Below are 22,098 nucleotides of genomic sequence, written 5' to 3' on the forward strand. Positions count from 1 at the left end.
TGTGCTTCCACGTCTGTAATTTACAGGGCAGTGCATGAAAATAACCCCAGCTGTCACGCCGTGAGCAGCCGCAGAGCGTCACCTTGCTTCACTGCATCTGTTTTATTGGGCATCGGCTGCTTTACATAGAAAATCAATACAGAATACAAAAAATGTGATGACTTTTACAGTAAAAAATGTAAAAATGCATTTTGACCTCTATTTGCAGTTCTCTGCTGCAGACACGTCCTCGTGGCTTCCAGCCCCTGGCTGGTCTGGAGATGGTTCTGAGGGAGGGGTCGGTGCCTGGGTGCTCTCTGCAGCTCCCCAGGCACGAACTGATGCAATCAGAGATCCAAGAGCCTTACAAACTCCAGCATCAGAAGAGGCAGCTGAAGTCAGCTGTTTTCTTCAAGAGTATCTTGAAGGAGTTGGTCACACACTGGCCTCCTTCCTCTTCTGAGGGGCTCCTTCCTTTTCAGCATTTTCCTCCTGGCAAGCAAGCCCTTTAGGCTGAGTTCTGTACGTTTCTTGCATCTCCGTCAGAAAAAGACAAGTACTTTCACTGCCTTTGCATAGTCCACCACTCATCCTGCTTCCATCAGTTCAGCAACGCGAGATTTCTTAAAGAAACTAAGTACTACAGAACTGAGCTCAACACAGGTCATCATCAAAACCAACCCCCACCCGAACAGCGCATATGAACAGAAGATACACTTCCACATCTTGCTTCCCATGTAAAGGTCTGATCACAAAAACCAGAAACGGCAGGTTATAAAGTTAATTCACTGAGGTTCCAGATCGTTGTATTTGTTTGCGTTTCCTCTCTAGTTTAAAGGAAAAGAAGGTGTGGATTTTTATTTTTTTTAACCCTGGGCTGCACTCAGCATCGTGCTGTGCGTGGCACTGCGGAACTGTTTCTGTGGTTACCCGGCGTGTACGTTTTGCATGGTAATTAACCTTACCGCTAAACCTCGCATCGCTGTTGTGAGGATGGAGCGTTGGGTTTCTGGGTCTGACACTGAAATCGCTGTCAACAGAAATTAATTCTGTAAATTCAATTTTGCAGGGACCAGATGGACTGCCAGTAGCGGGATGTTGGCACAAGGTACAGTAACGATAATGATAAGAGACCCTTGCGTAGGCCCTGAGTAGCTGGTCTGGTGCACGGTGATCGTACAACTGCGCTTCCTCTAAGCACGGCTCCGCACCTGGCACACAGCGTCACGCCTTGTGGGAGCAGGATCCGACCTCATTTCATGTCGTGCTCCCCGCGGCAGCAGACTGGTATCTGCACAAATGCTAGGAACACCACTCCAAAAACTTGCTAAGCCTGAGAAATCGTTCTCCTAAGTGTCAGTAACTGCGTTCTGCCAGGCTCGCTCAGACGAGGCCTCGGTTACGGCCCCAGCAGCTTTGGAGCCACTCAGGCAAAAACCCCACATCCAAAATGCGGCTGCGTAACGCGCTGCGTCCTGGCTGAGACTCGAGCAGGGGTTACCTTTTGTCAGTTACAAAACATCTATTTCCAAACCGGGGCTTTTCTGCCACTGTAATTATAACCCCAACAACTGCGCTGCTGCAGTGCCTGACCAAGACATCTGGGTGCACGGGGTCAGGTCATTCCTAGTGGCTCGTGCACCTGGAACAGCCAGGGGGTGAACGGGAAGGGCGGCCAGTGCCAAAGAGAGACGTCTCCCCCCAGACCAGCATCGGAGCCAGACTTAGACGAGGGTGCTGGAAGCTTGTCCTCCAGCAAGGCTGTGACGCTGAAGCTGAGCGGGATTGCTAACCCAGCTTCAAATGTGGTACGCGGACACACATCAATTAACAGCAGGCACGTTACTAACCGGCTGCAAACCCTCCGTTAGAATGTAAGCATGCTCGTAGCATATAACAGCTTTTAATTTTGTGGTAAGTTGCTTGGATGTAGTTAATATTCAGCGAAATCTGACCATCAACCCTTATATTAGCAGGAAGATTAGTAGTGGAGGGTTTCTCTTGATCAAATTGTTTGTCTGTGTTCTTTTTCAGTGATCTCTAAGCATGAAACACAGTGTGTAAATAATGTGATATATTTTGATCTTTTTAATTTTTGTATAAAAAAAGGAAAAAAAAACCCTTCAACAGTAATATATTGACCTTTTTTTATACTGGATTCTGCCATTTATGGACTTTGAAAATACTGTAAAGCTCCCAGGCCCGTCAGATACGCATGGTAACACCGAGATGTGATCAAGGTACCGATGACCCTGGCTGGGAATGAGCAGTGCTCCCTGCTAGCGCTGCTGTGTGAACTAACAGCACGGAGACGGCGTGTTGCCTCGGGTGCCTTACCGCACGACGCAGGGCCGAGTCCCTGCACTAATCTGGCTCTCAACTCTGTATTTGCATTGTACGTGCGCACTACAAGAGTGAAAAAACCTGGCTGAAAACAAAAAAGAAAAGGATGCAGCCCTAGGTATGGAAGCAGCTGCCGTATGCCATCCGGCCAAACAAGAAGACCTCGAACTGGCAGAGGCTACAAAGCCAAGCTCCCTTCGTCGCTACCTGCCGCTGTGATGGAACTTGCGAGCCTCTGGGAAATGCACCAAGCTGGACTGCCTGCGGATCTCTGTTCCTACCAAGGACAGCTTCTGTCTCAAGAGGAAACGCCTCTGGGTCCTGGTCTGTGACTGAAGACGTGCGAGCACTTTGTTACTGCAGATCCCACCGGGGAAACCTCCACTGCAAAACTTCCAACAGAGCAACACGCTCAGACTGCCAGGCCAGAGCTGCACCACGGGGAGGGCTCTGCTGAAGTCTTTTCTTAAGCAACAGAGCCCAGACTGTTGCTCCTGGGCTTCCCAAATCGCAGAGTTTGGGGCATTTGTCTTGGTTTGTAGGGTTCATTTGCATTTGATTTTCTTGGGTTTATGTGGTTTGATTGTGGAATTTGTAGCTCTGCGCTTTCTTCACCCTCCTCTTTCATTCCCCTTTTTAGGTCTCTTTCTTTTAATTACCTTATTTCAGGCACATCCCATGCAGAGCAAGGTAATGAATAAAATGATGGTTACGATTTTTCTCTGCACATTGCCTTAGTGACAGAAATTTAAAAAAAAATTGCCAACATCTTTACCAGCTATGTTTTTAAAGATGCGGGGGGGAAAAAACAAGGATTATGCAGCAAAGAGCCATAAAAAATGTTTCAGGGAGGAAGAAAATGGCTTACAGACAAGTCTGTTCAGCTTACAATGAAGACTGAGGCAATCGGATTCCTTCAGAGGGAGGAGATGCTTTATAGATACTCCTTTATAGAAACAAGTTCATCCAATGGCTGGAAGCTGAAGCTACGTAAAATCACATAAAACGAGCCATGGGTTTTAATGGTGAGCCTGGTTAATCCTAACCAGCCCAGTGATGGAATCCCCACCACTTTAAGGCCTTGTTGATTGCACAGATGGTTTCTGGATGAAATACTTGAGCCCGATACAAGTTGCTAACCTGTGTGTAGGAGTCTGAGGTGGAATTAAGAGCCTGCCCGTGACCAGACCAGATGATACAAGGGCGCTTTGTGGCCTTGAATTTAAGAGAACAGAAGGGAATCGTTTTTGGTGTACTGAGCAGACCTGAACCCTGTCAGATCCTTGTTCCGCTGCATCTCTGAGGGCAGCGGTGCCAGAGGGGACTCAGGGGAGGGGATGTGGTTATCGGCCCCAGGGGAACCTGCCAGCTTGGTAGATGTGGACACGCCAAGATTTACGTTTGTAGGCATGAAACTGCTGTTACCTAGCTTTGTTTGCTGCTTAGGGTCTACACCTAGGCGTTGCTTGCTTTGTGGCTACACTTCACGTCTTCACCAGTTACTGACCGTACTCTTGGTACTACTCTTGGTTGCTGTACAGACTAAATCTGTAAATCCAGACCAACTAACAAATCAAGAAACAAGAATTATTTAACTCAAAACAGCAATGAAAATGCATTTTATTTACTTCCATTTCATGATGTTAGCTATCACTTTTGGTGCGGGGCGTTTTAAAGGCGTATGGAGCAGTTGAACGAGCTCCCGCTGGCTTTTAGTTCTTTTGAAAAACCCCTTTTCTGTCCCAATTTAAAGCTAATGCTTCTGTGGAAGGTTGAAGGCAAATCTCTCATTGATGTCAGTGGGAAGATGTGTGATTGTTCCCTTAATGTACAGTTGCTCTTCCCGTCTCCCCCAGCCATCTCCAAACTAAAACAATGAACTACTCCAAACCACGCTGCGGGCTGCTACGCCTGGTCTCCTGCAGGTGTCCTGTGCGTGGAACCTCTATTGGTATCAATGAGAGCTCAGTCCCCAGAATGACTGCAGAAAGCACAAGAATCTGGAAGTGTCCACAAACAATCTACAATGCAGATAGAAAAGTCTTGTTTTACATACGCTGGCAAAAACTAAACAGCTTTCTATCTAGCTCCTACTTGAAGAAGTTTGATATCACTGAAGCTACGAGACAAGCTAACCTCCAAAGCTTATGAAATTATATTAAAATTTATATTTTCTCTGAGGAAATACCCCGAAGTCCTATTATCTTCAGGTAAACAAGTCAGTATTCCGTCTTCAACTTGTGGAATATCCAGTGCTTGTAGGCATCAACTGTGACCACTGCCAGGCCTGCAAAACATCGATACAGAATACCAAACAGTGCTTTACCCGCTGCTCTGACCGCTCGGCATGGCAGCCTTCCCCCTCCCAGCACAGAGCCTCTGGCACCACAGAACCCAAGACATTTGCTTGTAACAGAGAAAGAGAGCTCTTTTTTTGTCACCTGAACTTCTTAACCGGGGTTTTTCTTCCCCGTCCCCACGCCACGTTCTGGACCGCTCGTGGTGCTTCCCTGCCCATCCGGAGGAAGGCTACAATCATCCTCCTGCCTCGGGGCTGCGGCTGGCACCCATCCCCGTCAGCGCTGCCACCCTGGCTGCCCAACGTTTGAGAGGACATCTGTGACAATTCCCAGGTAAAGGCCTTCTGCAGGGGTTTCTGCTGCTGAACGTGGCTTGTCCAGCACCCAGAAAAGGTCCCTTCGTGCACATACACGGCCGGGTGTGTTGGGGATGCCGCAGCTTTGCTGCCCTCGTACAGACCCGCAGCTGCGTTAGCAGAGGTGGCAGGGACAGGCCTCGCAGAACGCGGCACCCACTGTGAGCAGCCGACCAGTGCCCTTCGGGGGGTGCTGGTCACAAGCCTGGTCTGGCAGGCAGCTGAAACCTGCAGCAAGCAGAGCTCCGGGAGAGGACGTGGCACAGCTCCTCGGGCACAAATATTGCAGGGGCTGCAGTTGTGATCTGCATTTTGAGTCCTCCCTGGTCCTCCACTGGGATCGGTGCAGGTAGCCTGTGTATTTTGAGCTGTGCCCCTTGTTTGTCAAACAATGGAAATCGGAAGCTGTGCTAGAGCAACCGTTCCTTTGTACGGTCTAAGGAAATCTGTTCAGACTTCCACGTGCCTTCCACACACAGATCTGGAAGAGTAGGTTGTTAAATGATAAATTGGTTCAGAGCAGTCATGATCCTATGGGGAAGAGTTAAAAAAAGATGTGCTTTGCTCAGCAAATTCATGCCAGAGCAGTTGATTATTTTCTCCTTCCATATGAAAATGTTTATGTGGGTTTTTTAATACTCTGAATTTGCAAATAGCTCACGAAGATAAATTTTACTTTTAGGTAGCATTGGCAGTCGCAGTCAAAACTCGGTAATTATCTCAGCCTCTCACACAGCGTAGTGCGTTTTTCCCTCAGGAAACCTCTCTTTTTTTCTGGCTTGAGAGAACGCGAGCTTGTTTTAAGGGAATCCAGAAGCGCAGCTAAACGTTACCACTAGATGTCAGCAGCAATAAAGATGATTGACGTGCTAAAGATGATTGAGGCTGCTAACTAACACTCGTGAAATGCAGGTCGCTGTGACGGAGCGACTGATTTATCTCGATCACTGAAATAGTTAACCTCTTAGCTTGGTGGATTCATCAGTAAACCAACACTTGGGTTCAAACACTTGAGTTACTTGTCTTGGGGAGTGTAAAGCCCAGCCAACTCACGTTTATCTTTGTTCTCTAGTTTACAAAATGTATCGGTCCAGTTTATCTGCCTGTACAAGCACGGTGATTTCCATTATGCTCAGATAACCATGTCTCTGCTGCCCGGGAGCACAGGACGAGCGGCTTTCTGTAAGATTTGTTCTATATCAAATTGAAACTAATGACCACCTGCCAGAGTTCAGCTGTGAATGTATTTTGGGGGGGTGACCACAGCCAAACATCCCCGTGTCTGTGGCCTTGGTGCCAACAGCGCGCTGGCAGCTCCAGGGGCCCCTTGCCAGAGGGAGCCCCGTGACTTGGCCTGAGCAGATGGGGGCAGGTGAGATTAATTAGCTGTGCAGCTGGCCTAATTGTGGGCTTGGCCAGCTAGTTCAGGAGTAGTTCCCTGGGTTGTGAAACCGGTGGCAGATAAAACCTGGGCTGACTCCAACCTGAACCCATTTCAGAGCCTTAATGCACTGGGACTTCAGCTTAAAAGCAGCACGGATGTTGCTCTATGCTTTGTTTCACTCTCCAGGGGAGTCTTCTTTCGAGTACGCTCTGCTTCTGACACTCGCTGTATGTATGTCATGGTCATGAATTATTTCCCTATGGATTTTTCTCCTGTGTATTGAAATGCGAGTTTTCTTTTAATACCAGACTTTCTGATGGTTTTTTTTTTTTTTAAGGGAACCAAAAGATAAAATATTTGTGAGCTTTTTATCTTTGCATTTGAAATTCTTTAAGCAAACCAGCAAAATGCACGTGAGGTTTCAGCAGTTCAAGACATCCTACGTAATGACAGAGCATTCCGCAGGGAATGACACCGGTCATTCCCCAGGTTTATCGTGCTGTTACAGTTGTTGTCCCGGAAGCGTGTTTGTTTATGACCACGGCTTTCACACAGGAAAGCCTGTTCTCTCGTTTGGTTTTCTTCCCCTTCCCCAGCTCAGTGTCCCATTTCTGCCGGTGGCCCTGACTGCAGTCAGCACGAAGCTGAAGCAGTCCTCGCCTGCAGAGCCCCCGCTGCGGTGCCCAGCCCACAGCTCCCAACCTGTGTATCCTGTACGTGGGGCACTCGATTTTTCTAATCAATGCCGTGAACTCTTGGGCCAGCATGAAAGATCTCACCCTTGGCCAGTAACTGTGTCCTGTTAGCCTGTATGTAAATTCTCTACGTACTCCGAAGTAATCCTGGGTCGTGCTGCCTGAATCACTGAATGCTGATTGAATGCTGCCCTCTAGAGGACTGATTTTTTTTTTTTTAAATGGAGAAACAAAAGTGGTGCCACGAGGGGAAACACTCCCTGCCTGCCCCCAGCAGCAGTGCCCCTAATTGACAGCATACCCAGGGATGGGCACGTCTTTTGTGTGGCTCTAAGGTTTGAATAGATCATTGTAGAACAGAAGCGCATACACATAGACTTTAATTTTTTTCCAAATCTTGCATTTCTTTCTTGGGAAATACCATCATATTCTCATGTCTTTTTTTTTTTTTTAATCCAATTGTTGCCCAGATAATTAATTAAAGGTGTTATGCAAATAGTCAGTTACCAGCCAAGTTTCCATCTTGAAATGTTAGAGTGGAAGCTTTGAGTTATTTTCCTTACATACACCAGATTTGTTTTACAAAAATACCAATAACAATGAATGATAGAAATGTAAAATAAAGTGTTTGCAAACCACTTATCTTGGACAAATTACAGATCTGTCTGAACTCCGCTCCGCGAGTTTGGTTCCAAGTCACCAGGGTAGGAGCAGATTCAGTCCCTACAGACCTCAGTAGGTGGCCACGGGTGGAACAAAACCTCTGTGCCACCTGACCTCATTTCAGGCCCCTAAGTTTTGCTTGGTATTTGTTGCCGAGTTTAGTAGCAGAGCCAGGCTTTCCCGTTGTTTAACCAGGAAGATTTTATAGTGAGAGTTGAAGTATTTTGATGGATTTCAAGAGGCCTGGGATACTTTAGCTTTGCGAGACAATCAATGTAGCATATACTGACCCGGGCAACCTTCCAGCACAACATTTATGTAAGAGCATTTCTTGGACTTGTTTGCAACAGTTCAAAAAAAGATCTAGCAAGTAAGGGAGAAAAGAACGTGCCCCTCCAGTCCAGTCTCGCTGTCATTTTCTGGAGCTGCCTGTTTTTGTGGTGTCCCTGGCACTGTGGTGAACCTGCCAGCAACGTGGCACCGTTTTTGCAGCTCCGTTCTGGGGCACCTATTGCACACAGTGAGTACACGGCCTGGATCTGTGCACTGAACAATTCCTTTTGTTGTTTTCATGTTCCTAAGTGAACCACTGCAACTTTCCCATATGCTTTTGTCATTAGATAGATGGTGCAACAAAAGGGATGTCTGACTGTTGTGTAATCTGCAGCTAAAGTAAGTGCTGAAAACCTGACACTTCGAAATGAATGGGAGGAGGACTTAATAGACTGGAGGACGCTATACTACTGGAGGGAGCCGGGGGGGAAACCACAGGGAGGCTGGGAAACATGAATTCCCAATGCATAAGAAGTGGCGTTATTGACAGCAGAGTGGAATAACAAATACATTAGCATTTGCGGTTTTCCTATGTCTTAGGACAACAATCAATGCCTGTTCGCTAAGTTCTGGTACAAGTTGCCTCATAGCTGCTCGGTTCCACGAACAGTCAGCTAACTTGTGTGTCTGTGTGTGGCGGACAGTAATGCTGAACGTTGAAGTGGAGGTGTCCCAGGTACCTGAAATACACCTCTGTGTAAACGATGCGAAGTGCACTTAGGTTTCTTATCCTGTTAAGCACTGAATTGTATGCTTAGCTTTTAAAAGTGCGTTTTACGTCACTTGCTGAAGTAGGTGCGTATCGAATCTGCTTTTTTGGCTATTAAATAAAGAAGTTAGGGCCTCGCTGAATTTCCAGACCAGGTGGAAGAGACAGTAAATTGCTACTAGCCAGAATGAGGGTTGGAGTCCTGCTGCATTTGCTGGGTAGTTTTGTAATTTCATAGCATAGCAACTTCTTGCATTACTTTTTTTTTTTTTTTAACTCAACGTGACGAACGTTCAGCACAAAATAGCAGTCAGAACTGAAAGTCGTCAGCTCTAATGCATTACGTTTCTTTGGGCACGTAGGTCTTTTCAAACTGGCAAGTACCCTGGCACTTAGGTGCAATTTCTGAAATACGTAATTTGAGAAACTTTAATTGCTGGTATTTAAAATCTAAATGAAAATCTGACTTATGTATTTTTTTCTAAGATGCATATAAATGCAGTATGTGCTTTATCTGTCCTTATTTGTTAGAAATTATGCTGACAAGGCTTAATCCTCTACCATGGTATGCAAATACCCCTTATTTATGCGAGTGGTTGCATCACGTCAGTGAGGCTGTTCAGAAGAGTTAAGGCTATTTGCACGTGTGTGCAGTTAGGAAACGGTGAAAAGTAGTTTTGTTTGAATGTACTTACATGGTATTTTATACAAAGCTGACTACATCTCTGTAAAATGTATCACCTTTAAAAGTATAATTATATAGAGATATTAAAAATACAAAAAAAAAATACTTAACATCTCTATTGGCAAAATTTTGCAACTTTTAATCATGTATGTGCCACGAAGTGTTCTATTTACTCACTTCTTTGGGGAACAACTGCTTTAAAAATGAAGGCGTTAATAACAGTATTCCTTATCCATTGTTTTAACGTGTTAAAATGGCATTAATTAGTACTGCATTGTGTATTTCTAGTTTAAAGCTGTAACGGCAGCACATTAGCTTGAGGGCTCCAACAGTATTTTCTTGTGCTTTTTGTAATAAAAGCACAGACTAGATTTTCAAAGAGGATCTCTCTGTACAGGTTACTTTGACAGTTGTGTGAATATGTATAATGAACTCTGCATTTGTAACCAAGAATAAACCTTCAAAATTGTAAATGTTCCGGATGTCACTATAAATAGCTACGAAGTATCTTAACCAGACAAGAGTTCAAATAAAGATTAATGGCCATTATTAACACTTCCTCTGCTGTCTTTTGTTACTTAAAAACCGACGTGTGCAACAACTGGTTTACTTCCTAAATCCAACCTAATTTTAAGCACACAGCCGTTTGGTTCTGGATTCTCCATGTGAACAAAAAAACTTAAATTGCTCGCATGTTTATCATATATCATTGCAACTAGCAATGATCAGAGGCTCCATTTTAGCAACTTGATAAAAATTTAAAATTTTATGGAGTCCTGTTAGCAGATGTCTTCAGTTTAAAACAAAAGAATGCAAACAAAATCTGGTATCAAAGATATTAAGTTCATGAACACAGGTTGGGATACAACACCTGCGGTAGCAGAGGCCTGGGCCCATCCCAGGACATCCCTTCCGGTTCTTTACCTTTGTATTTTTAAGAAATTCCAAACCAAATTGAACAGGGGACCATCATTTTCCTTTTTAATCCTAACCCGCTGCCCACCCTAGGATGGGCTCTTCCACAGTCGGTCAGAACTGCTCATCCGTCACTGACCAGCACAGGACAACGCTACACGGGTTTGTTTTCACTTTCGCTTAGAGTGTGCCGTTAATTCAGTTGAACACCTGCGCTACAGCCCCAAATTATTATGGAATGTAAAAAAACTTCCTCGCTGTGCTAGCAGCTCAAAGGCAAGGGTGCTACAGCAGCTGTAAGGCGCCTGAAGGGCCCTCAGAAACATTTTATTGCCTGCGAGGTGCCTGGAAACTAAACAGGCTCGGATGCTGTGTCCCGGCACCAGTTTGCACTCCGGCCCCACGCGGGCTGACAGCAGCCTCGCAGGACCCTGGCGGAGGCAGCCTCTGCCCTGGCCGTGCTACAGGACCTGCTGGTTGAAGCCACTACAAGAGAAGAGCCCAGCCTGGCAGGTGGAAGAGTCGGAAGGCGCTGGTGAGTGACTTCCCTACCCTTTGTGAAAGCAAACAGCTAACGGCACGCTTTGGCTGGGGTTCGGGAGTGGGTGGGAGGCTGGGGGCTGCACTCCCTCACGGCAGGCTCGGTTACGGTGCCGTGACAGCAGCGCTGCTCCCACCCAACACCCCGCGCTAAGGTACCATGCGGCGAGGAGCAGCACGCCACCAGACCCGCCAGGCACCCGAGCACAGCGCTGCCGGCTCCACGGCCCGCAGGGGGAGCAGCCGGGGCCGGGCTCCTCCCGGCCGGGGCCGCCCTGCGTGGGCAGCAGCAGCGGCACCGCCCCGGCAGCGAGGCGAGGAGAGGAGAGCGGCCTCATGAAGGGAGAGCGGCCATGAGGCCGGCACAGCGCTCCCGCCACGAGACCCTGGCCCTGCGGCAGCAGCTCATCGGGTAAGTGCTGCGGGTGGGCAGGCCGTGCTGCTCCCCTCCCGGGCCCCCTGTGCGCTCCTCGGGCTGCCTGACGTGGCTGCTCGGGGCTCCCTGACGTGGGCCTGGGCTTGGGCCTGTTCCTGCTCCGCCCCGGCTGGGAGCGGGGCCCGGAGTCGCTGCCTGCCTCCTGGTTGAGCGTGGCACCGGGCGCTCGTGGCACCGGGCGCATGTCCCCACTCATGGCTGCAGCCGGGCGAGTTGGGCTGAGCCTACACGCTCAGGTACTGCCTGCTCGCTGGCCAGGCAATGAGTTTGTGCTTCACCAGTGCTTTAGGTTTAAGTGAGCAACACCAAGGGGGTAAAGTCAGTGCCGATAGCCTCCGAAGCCTGGATTTTGCTCGGGTTATTAGCCGTAATTGCTGTTTTTCAAGGAAGAGAGGAGGTTATGAAACTAAAGCATAAAGTTCCCTTAAAACACATCTGACACAGCATGCCTGGAACTGTTCTCATCTGTTTGGCCGAGAGCACTCCTGGCTCCAACCAAGGAAAGCCTCCCGGAGGCTCGGGGTGGTGCTGGAGCAGCACCGTGCCCATCCCTGCACCCAGGGTGGGTTCTGCAGGGCTGGGCAGAGGTCCTAACGCACGTCAGTCAGGACTCTTAGACACCAAAAACCTGAGAGAATCAGCATACGTCTGCTCAACTTAATTCTAGTAAGTACAAGACTCATTTCCAGACTTCCAGTTACTTGTTTTGTTTCAAATGACTTTACATTCCTAGGTTTGTAGCACGCTACCAGCAATAGCAGCAAAACTATTTGGTTTTGACCACAGGAATTGCCCCTTGCGTATTCAATAATCAAGGCGGCCTTAATCAGTTTTGTGACAGTAAGAGGCAGGCTGGGAGCGTAAATGCTGAATTTGTATTTGAATTGAGAACCATGCTAATTGCACCAACCTGAAGACCACCATTTGTGTTTTTATGGGCAATTTGCCCTGTTACTGGGAACAAAGACCCAGCCTCCCCAAATGCCTCTTTAGCACATGTTGAACTGTCAGGGTAACTTAACAACAACAAAAGAACAACAACTTGTTTTCTCAACCTGCTACCAGTTCATAGAGAACGTGCAGGATTCCTGTAGGGACACTGAGGTATTTTCTTATTTTAGCATTGTCACAGAATCATATGAACTTTTTAAAAACTATATTTATCATCAAATTATTTCCCTTTTCTTGTCGTTTAAGCAATCTTTACTAACTGAAGCAGTTGCCATTATCCTTCAGTGCCAATTCTATTCCTGCGACTCTATTTGGGTAGATGCGTTTTGATTTTAATTGTCACATGTGTATCAGTGAAACAAAACAAGCTCGTAATCAGGCTCAGCCTTATAAATAAAATAAAATCACTCAAGAACCACCTGCACCATACAATCTGGACAATCAGCACCTTTAGCGAGAACCAAGAACATAGTAACAATGGTAAGAAGGTCGGACAGGCACCGGTATCAAGAACAGGAAGGGCAGCCAGTGCAGATGGGATGTAACTTCACAGGCAATTCCTGTGTGCTGTGCTTGGGAATTCCTCGGGAAGGCGTTTCTGTGCTACAGCGTTGTGTTTTTTTCCCCCTAGAAGCCTAACAGAATTTGACTCCTGAGTCAGAGCACAAAGGCTGTTCTCTTCCTATCCCCAGCTTTGTTTTGGGGGCCAGAAGTAAGATGACAGCATATGCTGCTACACTGGGGAAACGTCTTTTTTGATTCACTGGACTGCAAATATTACGAGCGGAATAAACTGTGACTCGGGGAACATCACTAATGCTTGTTTCGCTTTCTGATGCTCCACCACAGCTCTTCGTGCAAGCTGTTTTTTTCTCATGATCCAGTGAAGATTGTGAAGGCGAAAGGCCAGTACGTGTATGACGAGAACGGAAGACAATACCTTGACTGCATAAACAACGTTGCTCACGGTAAGTTCAAGTCCTGTTATTTGATACCGTATTTTCCTAAGCAGAACAAGGAACAATCCGTGCTTTTTACCACTGTTCCTTTGTGTTAGGGTGAGAGGTTATTTAACTGAACAAGCAGAAGCCCTTCTTAAGCCTATAGCCTGGGTAATTACTGTTCACGTTTGAATCTGTGTGCATGAACGTGATGCTTTCCAGACTTGCATCTGTTCCATTTTCACAGAAAGGTACTTATCTAAAAGGTACAGAGCTTTGTACCTGAAAATGCGAGTCAAGCATCTAACTGTAAAACTCACAGCTGATAGTTTGTTGTACTTGTAGAAGTTACTGAGGGGACCGTCACGGCACCACTGCTCAGCGAGGAGTTATCTGCATTTTATGAAGCAGCTGTTTTTCTTATAGTAAATTGTTTTAAAACAGTCAGTGCTGCCAGTAACACCCTAGTAGGGCTATAATGTAATTCCTTGATGGTAAAGCTTATCTGCATATGTGCAAACTACTAAGCTGTTCAAACGCCTGTATTCAAAATAGCAAATTGAACGCTGTTCCATTATCTATTATTTTCAGTATTCAACTACCAACCATTAAATATAACAGGCGATTTAAAACTTTCTGAACCAAGAAACAGTTTTTAATGAAGGCTTTCAAGGTGTACCAGCGTTATGCTGATAATACCATTACTGTCCCACTGATTAAATACAAACATCAGTGCCAATAGCTCTGTACTGTTACAGGACGTGAGCATGAAGTCAGTTCTGTGCTTGTTAACAATCACCGTGCACAACGCGGCAGAACCCTAAAACCCCTCTCCCCTCTCTTGCAGTTGGACATTGCCACCCTGATGTTGTAAAGGCAGCCCATGAGCAAAATCAAGTGCTAAATACAAATTCTCGTTATCTTCACGACAACTTGGTTGATTATGCAAAGAGGCTCTCAGACACACTACCTGAAAAGTTGTGCACCTTCTATTTCTTGAATTCTGGGTAAGTCAGCTACGTCAGACTTCACACTAGTTACATACACACAAGTGTAACACCGATCAAAAGCCAACTGCATGATCTGGAGTGGATGACTGTAATATATATGTATGAAAAAAGTGGCTTGAATTTTTTCTGTTTTGAAGAAACTGGTCACTTGTAGAACTTCTGTGCCTTTGAAGTTCACATTCACCAAGCTCTCCATCAGGTAACTGAACAAGGGTTTTATTCTGTTTATAAGACCTTGGCCTACAAACAATTAATGTAAGGAGTTCCTGTGTTAGTTTCTGGTCTGACTTGTTTTCTGAAACTGAACTTTCTTCTATCATCAAAATTCAGTCTAATGATGCATATATTTTGGCTTGTGAGAGTTCTTGTATTCCTAAGCAACTTAACTTAGCATGTTAAAATAAAACGAACTGTTCCCAAGTCACTTCTGTAATGCTGCTTTTTAAGATGGATTCTGCTCTGTTGAGCAGACCTACCTACCGAGTGCAAAGCACTAGGGATTACTAAGGGCGTGTCAGCACCTAGTTCTGTGTTCTCTGTAAGGGCGGGCAGAATTTTAGAACTCAGCTACCCACAATGAAATGTTTATCAAATTTGTCAATTGTAGATCTGAAGCTAACGATCTTGCTCTAAGAATGGCACGGCAGTATACAAAACACGAAGATGTTATAGTTTTAGACCAGTAAGTATGTTTTATTTACCGTGGGGTACAAGGCACAGTTCTGTGCTGGGGTCAGAGCATTACTGTTGCAGCAGGAAGGCTGCAGCCAGGAAGCTGGGAGAGGTAATTTCTCTCTGTTTAGTAGCTGTGAGACCACCTCTGAATCTGAAGTAGTGTTCAGGTAGAGTTTCTCCAGCACAAGGCAGACATCACCACACTGAAGCAAGGCCAGCAGCAGCCTGCCAGAGTAGGGAAGCTGTAGACCTGAACGTTTAGAAAATTTGGGTTTGTTCTGCCTTAGGAGGAAGCTAGCAGGAGATCTTACTGAAATCCTGGGAAGGCACAAAAACGTGAAGCCAGGTCTGAAGCTGCCTTGTGACAGGAAGAGACAAGAGCCATAAGCAGAATTCTGATGGGACACAGGAAAGAACTCTCCTAGCATGAGGGTGGTCAAATATTAGAACAGGATGCCCAGAGAGAGACTAAAAACTCCAGCCTTGGAGGATATTCAGAAGCAGGCCAGACCCATCCACACCTGCAACTCTCCTAATATTGCTTGTGACTAAGACTGTTGTGATTCTAGTCACTGGCCCTAGAAGACCAACGACATGGAATACTGTCCCTCTGCATCCCTTATGTTCGGATGCTTGAAAAAAAATCCAACTACTGGTAAGGCGACTGATAGGGATCTCAGAGCAGGTCTCAGCTAAATGACTGTATTTGCACTGGGTGACACTGCCCCAGCTACTTTGTTTTAGCTCTCAGTAATGTTAATTCTAAACAACTCTTGATACTGAGGAAATTACTGCTTAGTTCTCCTGATTGTTTTTAAGTGCTTACCATGGACACCTGACATCCCTGATTGATATAAGCCCATATAAATTCCGAAATCTAGAAGGACAAAAGGAATGGGTCCACGTGGTATGTACCTGTAACTATGGACTACTTGTACATTCAATCAAGTCTTATTTATGATATGCTAAATGTGGAATACGCTGTTCCTTTGCTTAGGCTCCTCTACCAGACACCTACAGAGGACTGTACAGAGAGGACCATGAAGATTCTGTAACAGCTTATGCTAACGAAGTGAAAAATATTATTGAGCAAGCACAAAAGAAAGGCAGAAAGGTAAGGGTCTTTGCCTTGGAAATGAGCACAGGTGATGGTCAGAGCCATTAAGCATTACTGAACTGTGATATGGACTTATCCAAAAGAAAATCATGTAATAATAACAAGGTTAACGTTATTAGATGCTCACTGCATTAACTGGATTTCCACAACTTCCTCTATCACATGTTCAAACATGCCATGGTACATATGTTTCAGATTGCTGCATTTTTTGCTGAATCCCTGCCAAGTGTCGGTGGTCAAATCATTCCACCAGCAGGCTATTTTCAGAAGGTTGCAGAGTAAGTGGCTGTTCATTATCTTCACTTTTGATATTTAAAACGCATCCTACATGAAGATGATACAGAATTTATCTGCCTTTTGCAGTGTACAAGTTTACATTCTAACATAAGCATTCACCTTTTTCTATTTGTAAGCTTTGCTTGGCACAGGCCTCTTTTTAAGCACATGGTACAGATGTCAGACCTGCCCAAGTTTGCAAAGCACTGCTTTCTGCACGTTCTGAAACTGTAAATACTATGTTCAGTCTCCTCTTAGAGTGTAATAAAAGCTATTATGTTACAGGCATGTGCATAAGGCAGGAGGTGTATTTATTGCTGATGAAATTCAAGTCGGCTTTGGCAGGGTTGGCAAGCATTTTTGGGCATTCCAGCTCCAGGGAGAAGACTTTATACCCGATATCGTCACTATGGGGAAACCCATAGGAAATGGGCACCCGCTTGCCTGTGTAGCAACAACGAAAGAAATTGCAGAAGCATTTGCAGCCACAGGAGTGGAGTATTTTAACACCGTAAGTAAAAAGTTGACCAAACTCTCCTTTTTATTATGAGCCTCTCATAGTAGAATGAGATATTAATGCACCATTTTTTTATTAGTCTTCATTACCTGCACCATTACTGTTAATAGTAATGGCATCTTTCTGGTATAGAACTTTTATTTGCTGGCTCTATCAGATCTAAGTATCAGTATGCTCACTGTATCACTGAGGCTGCACCTTCACTGACAAGACTGCATTTTCCCTTTTAACTGCTACATGTGTTCCTTTCCTGAACTCAGTTTGGAGGAAACCCTGTTTCGTGTGCCATCGGATTAGCTGTTTTAGATGTGATAGAGAAGGAACACCTCCAGGCTCATGCCATGGAAGTAGGCAACGTCTTGATGAAGCTATTCAAGGAGCTGAAGATCAAGCATCCCATCATTGGTGATGTCAGGTATCAGTGCCTTATTTATGGCTTTGGCTGCTTTTTGTTGGATTGAATTGTTCATGGTAAACCAAACTGAGAGGGTTTTTAAGAGACTCATCATATCTTTACCTGTATATTAGATTAAATGAAACTTGAGCTAAGCAACAGTCCAATATACTTGACCACTCTAGTGTTGCTTTATGGATCTCAATGCTAAAAAGTTGAAACAGGAGAGTGAGCTGATTAAGTGCACAAAGAAAAATTAGTAAGTTGGATAAGAAATATATTCATCATGTATCTGCTCAGAAGGGTAGCACATGACTAGTCTGTACTGTAATACTACACTTCTGCAAAACAGCAATACCTTTTCTATCACTAGCTAACAGCCAACTGCAGTTTGCATGCTGTTAATGTTTGGTCTCAACAACCTTTCTTGACCCTTTAGTTCACTTGCAGTTTATTCTTATTACATGGATTGACCACTTCTATTTCTTTCAAAGGGGTTCTGGCTTATTCATTGGAGTGGACTTGATTAAAGATCAAGCAGAAAGGACCCCAGCCACAGCAGAAGCAGAGTATCTGTTAACAAGGTAGGTGGGACAATCATGTGGCTCCTCAGTGTGCTAGGCAAGCACAAAATTTAAAAGGAGCCTGGCACTCTGCAGTTGCTAAAGTACAGCCACATGGAAGAAAAAGAAAACAGGCAGTGCAGTGCCTGGGCAGCCAGCATATCAACGCTTTTGAGTTTTTCTGAACTACACGCAAAGGTGAATGTAATTATTTGTTATTCCTCTTTCCAGGCTTAAGGAAGAATATATTCTACTGAGTACAGATGGGCCAGGAAGAAACGTAATTAAATTCAAGCCCCCGATGTGCTTCAGCATGGATGATGCAAAATTTGTTGTGGAGGCATTTGACAGACTACTAACAGGTACTACAGATCAGAAAACCGCATTATAGTGGTTGCTGCTGGACTGAGCAGATGAGCCTGCTTTCCAAAAGTCCTGAAACAGAGCCAAGGTGGTAGACACTGAACACATGGGAAAGCAGTCACTGAAAGTTTAAATCTTCACTCCCAAATTACTCCATTTTAAAGTTCCCCAAGAAAACTATTTATTCCACAGATGCATATGCCACCTTTTAAAATAGTTTTGCTCTGGCACAGGTTAGTGTTTACTCATCAGAGCAAGGGGAACTGTCAAAGTTAATTAAATTTCATTCTTGAAAGCCATCATATTGATGGATTTGACACTCAGCTTTTTGTACAACTTGTAAACATTCAGTGTTAACTAAGTTAAACAAAACTTCTCTCAGCCATGAGTTTAAGTTACTGCTTTTTGTCCCTCTAGACATGGAAGAGCAACGTCTGAACCAGGACAACACATCCACTTGTTCTACCTAAGCAGGTATTTATTTATGTTCACTCCTTACACTGTTATTTAAAAACTAAGGGTTCTAAGGTTAGCTTCACAGGCACTGCCACTGGCAGTAGAGCAGGACTAAGTTTTTTCAGACATGCTTTTACTTGAAGTTAGATTACAGATATTTTTGGCAGTCTAGAAGCATGGGCTAGACAGGGATGTATCTGGCATTCACAGCTACTTTCTATTAGCCTGACACCTCTGGAAAACATTGTGTGTATTCACTTGTTTTCAAACTAGGTCCTACACATCTCAGAAATGCCTGCCCCAAGCACAGCTCTTACAACAGCTGCTCAGTGCCTTTTGCCTCCGGGCAGAAGCTGGTGCAGCTTCATACACAGTGTCCAGTTAATCAGATGGATAGCCACCTCTTAAGGGCAGCCTTCCATAGCTGCCCTTAAGAACATGTGCTGCAGCACTGTGCCTTCTACATGCCACCCTTGGGGAACCTCCACTTAAGCCAACAGTTTTATGAAGAGCTATTAGCAGTACTTTTACTGCTATCGCTCCCCTTTCACTTAACATTTGATTTTAAAATACTGCCTTTGGTTTTCCTGAGCATTTTTCTTTTAACTACAGAATCATTTCAGGTTTGTGGCTGATGCATCAGCATTAAGCATCAACTTGACCCCATACCCAGAGGTTTGTAGGCATCAGTAAGACAAAACACTGTTCAGCTTTTCAAACCTTGCAGGTCCTGGTATCTGTTGTGGCCCCTCTATAGCTTGCTTAGAGAGAACATCCAGCTGCTGCTCATTTTGTCACACCCTCATGAGCAGTGAGCACTTAGTTAACACCTTGGTAACACCACTTTGGTACACCTGCCATTTCCTTAGCCTACTCCAACCAAAAGACAACATGTGTTTTTAACCAAGTACCCAATGAAGCTCTAGGTACCTGGGCATGAATGTAATCAACATGATGAGTGCTGGTCTCAAGCACCATAACAGATTCACCCTGCCATGGCCCTATATGCTAAGGAAAAGGATGCAGTTCAGTGCAATAGCAGAGCAGGCACAAGAAAAATGTGTTAGTATTTTATTTAGCAAATTAATGGAAAGACATACAGCTGTTAGTACTATGTATTCTTGAGAACAGAAAGATTACTCACAGTACCAGCTAAACTTAGAAGCCTAACAACTTAGCGTGCTTGTCCACAATCTAAACTAAGCAAGAAAAGTGTTTTTCTACAAGAAACCAAGAATGGAAAAAGCCTCTTACTAAGTAGCAGTATTACACTTACATACAATGTAAGTGAAAATGAGGCAATTAAATAATTTCTTTTAATGATGCTTTTACAAGGAAACATTTTCCCCCCACAGGTTTCAAACATTGTTCAGGATCTACTAAGAAGTATTATTCAACCATGAAAATGCATGTTTCATCTTCATCCTAGCATGTCTTAGACCAGATAAGTTAACCTTTAATTCTGTTATTTTCACAGTTATCTTGTTATTAAGTAAAAGCTTTAGGAGAAATAAATTTTATAAAAGCTTGTTTCAACTGTGGCAGACATGTGGAATCAGCTGTTATTTAACAAAATATCTAAAACCTCTTATAAAGGAATATATTCCTAGTAGCTACTGTAAACTGTTTTATGAACTCGTGCTCTTTTAGGTTTATGCCTATTTAAAAACTAAGGTGAGCCAATTGGTTCTTATTTTTGTTATCTACAGCTACCTAGGAACACCATTCCAGCTGCCTTTGCCAGGCACCTCTGACCAGTTTCAGCAGGCAGCTCCATGCTAATGAGATCCTCCTAGTAGATACTCAACACGAGCTCTCAATGAGCAGATTAAGCCAAGAACTTCAGCCCCAAACTCTTAACACCAAATGCATAAGGAACAGACAGCTGAGGGTCACATATCCCAGGGCTGTTCTTAGGAAATACTTTGTCCTCGAGAACTATCTGAGTAGGATTAATAAATCAGAATTATGTTACAGCCATAAGAAGCAGCCTTGCATACAAGCCCTTCCTTTCAATAGTTAGCTGTTCTTTGCATCACAAACTTTTCACGCTAAGAAGGGAAAGCCAGCTCTTCATTTAAGTGCTAGTATCCCCAGTTTGTGCTTAAGGCCACATCACCTGTAAAGGAAGGACCTACTTGAGGACCTACTTCCAAACAGCACCACTGTACCAGCCAGCTGCTACTGCTGCTACTGCTAACACTAGCCAGAAATACTGCAGCATTAAGTCCTGGCACAACACTATGCAAATCCCTCTCTAGAGGGCAAACCATCTGCTAGGAAAGAAGTTCTGCTAACCCTTCAAAAAGGAAACAAGTGGAAGGATGGAACAGAGTCAAGCACTTCATTTTTCCATCTTTAAGATTAATACTTCTGAATACTGTACTAATAGTTTCAATTGTCTGTAGTTCTATATTTTCTAGTTGGGCATTGTTACTCCAACAGCAAAGCTATCATGCCTGCTATATGATTTAAAATCTGCTTCACTTTTCTTTATACTCAAGATTTCTCCTTAACCCCAGTGTCAGAAGTCTTAGACTTAACTTTAGTTTGTTTCCAAAGACAACCAGCAGGGAGCAGCATATTATAGTCCCTGCAGGAATAGCTGCTTGCCTTATGAAAAAGTGAAAGTATCATTAACATTTGTTTTTCTCTTTTCTTAGTTACTTGATTTGGTTTCACTTCTGGTTTGTTTGTTCAAATCATACAATAAAAAATTATCAGCTTTAAAAGTAAAATCAAGCCAATTACTGCAACAAAGATTAGAAGCTTACTTTGCACAGCAGCACTTACAATTTGGATTATTTTCAAGTTTAAGATTGTAACTCCTCTGCAACAAGACAGGCAAATTAGTTGTTACATAGAAGTAGCATTAAACTACTCAAAAAAAGGAAAGCATCTAATTGGTCATTTAGGCCTAGAAACAGGGCCACATCACTAGCAGCAGCCTTGTTTTTCCTCCCACAGCACAGCTTCAGTAGAAGTTCTTTAGTGTTTTTGGGGGGTGCACACTAGGACTGCAAAATTCAGACTCTGCATTGATACATGAACGTCCATCTAGCCTGCCTTTCAAGACAGGTATACATGTTACTGAGAACTTGTAGGAAACTCTCCGACTCAAGACACTGAAACATGAAGAAAGTAGAACTAGCTTCTTGCATAGCTCTTGTGCCTCCTCCTGCAAAGCTGCCTAGACTGCCAAGCCCTACCTGAAACCTATGCCTCTGGCTCCTCCCACAGAGCCTTACAATGCAGACATTACTACAGTTCTGCTGAGCCTCTCTGCTTGCCTAGAACATGAGCCAACAGCACAGCCTCCCCAGCAGCTGGGGAATTCCACCCAAGTTCTCTTCCATAACCTCCAGGCAGAAGTGACTGCAGTGTAGCTGCCACTTAACTGCAAGCAAACAACTACCTACCGATACAGCCCTCTAGTTCCAAGATTAAAAGCATTAAGCCCAGCTCTTCATCTACCAAGGTACTGCCATGAGCTAAGT

The 22,098-nt window shown here is 44.6% G+C and overlaps 3 protein-coding genes across 8 annotated transcripts in view; 2 read left to right on the plus strand and 1 right to left on the minus strand.

Moving 5' to 3' along the window:
* Positions 1–1,112, plus strand: part of COL23A1 (collagen type XXIII alpha 1 chain) — a 165,100-nt gene extending 163,988 nt beyond the window's left edge. For 2 of the 3 annotated variants that reach the window (XM_035338986.1, XM_035338989.1), the window contains one exon: positions 1,049–1,096. In XM_035338986.1, the coding sequence (XP_035194877.1) occupies positions 1,049–1,096 (48 nt within the window). Of the gene's footprint in view, positions 1–1,048 lie in introns of all 3 variants that reach the window. The other variant, XM_035338988.1, reaches the window with a different exon arrangement.
* HNRNPAB (heterogeneous nuclear ribonucleoprotein A/B) overlaps positions 84–22,098 on the minus strand; it is a 29,323-nt gene continuing 7,308 nt past the window's right edge. For 2 of the 4 annotated variants that reach the window (XM_035338997.1, XM_035338993.1), the window contains one exon: positions 84–4,343. The gene's annotated coding sequence lies outside the window, so the exon portion shown is untranslated. Of the gene's footprint in view, positions 4,610–22,098 lie in introns of all 4 variants that reach the window. The other 2 variants (XM_035338994.1, XM_035338991.1) reach the window with 1 other exon arrangement.
* On the plus strand, positions 11,101–20,637 carry PHYKPL (5-phosphohydroxy-L-lysine phospho-lyase). The gene is made up of 13 exons (XM_035338990.1): positions 11,101–11,314; positions 13,139–13,257; positions 14,078–14,237; positions 14,848–14,922; positions 15,735–15,822; positions 15,913–16,029; positions 16,228–16,310; positions 16,594–16,819; positions 17,086–17,240; positions 17,714–17,803; positions 18,014–18,144; positions 18,563–18,619; positions 19,957–20,637. Exons 1-12 carry the CDS (start codon positions 11,256–11,258, stop codon positions 18,613–18,615), a joined length of 1,356 nt encoding a protein of 451 aa, XP_035194881.1. The 5' UTR covers positions 11,101–11,255; the 3' UTR covers positions 18,616–18,619; positions 19,957–20,637.

Source organism: Oxyura jamaicensis, chromosome 13 (genome assembly GCF_011077185.1).
Source record: "Oxyura jamaicensis isolate SHBP4307 breed ruddy duck chromosome 13, BPBGC_Ojam_1.0, whole genome shotgun sequence".
In the NCBI taxonomy this organism is placed as follows: Eukaryota; Metazoa; Chordata; class Aves; order Anseriformes; family Anatidae; genus Oxyura; species Oxyura jamaicensis.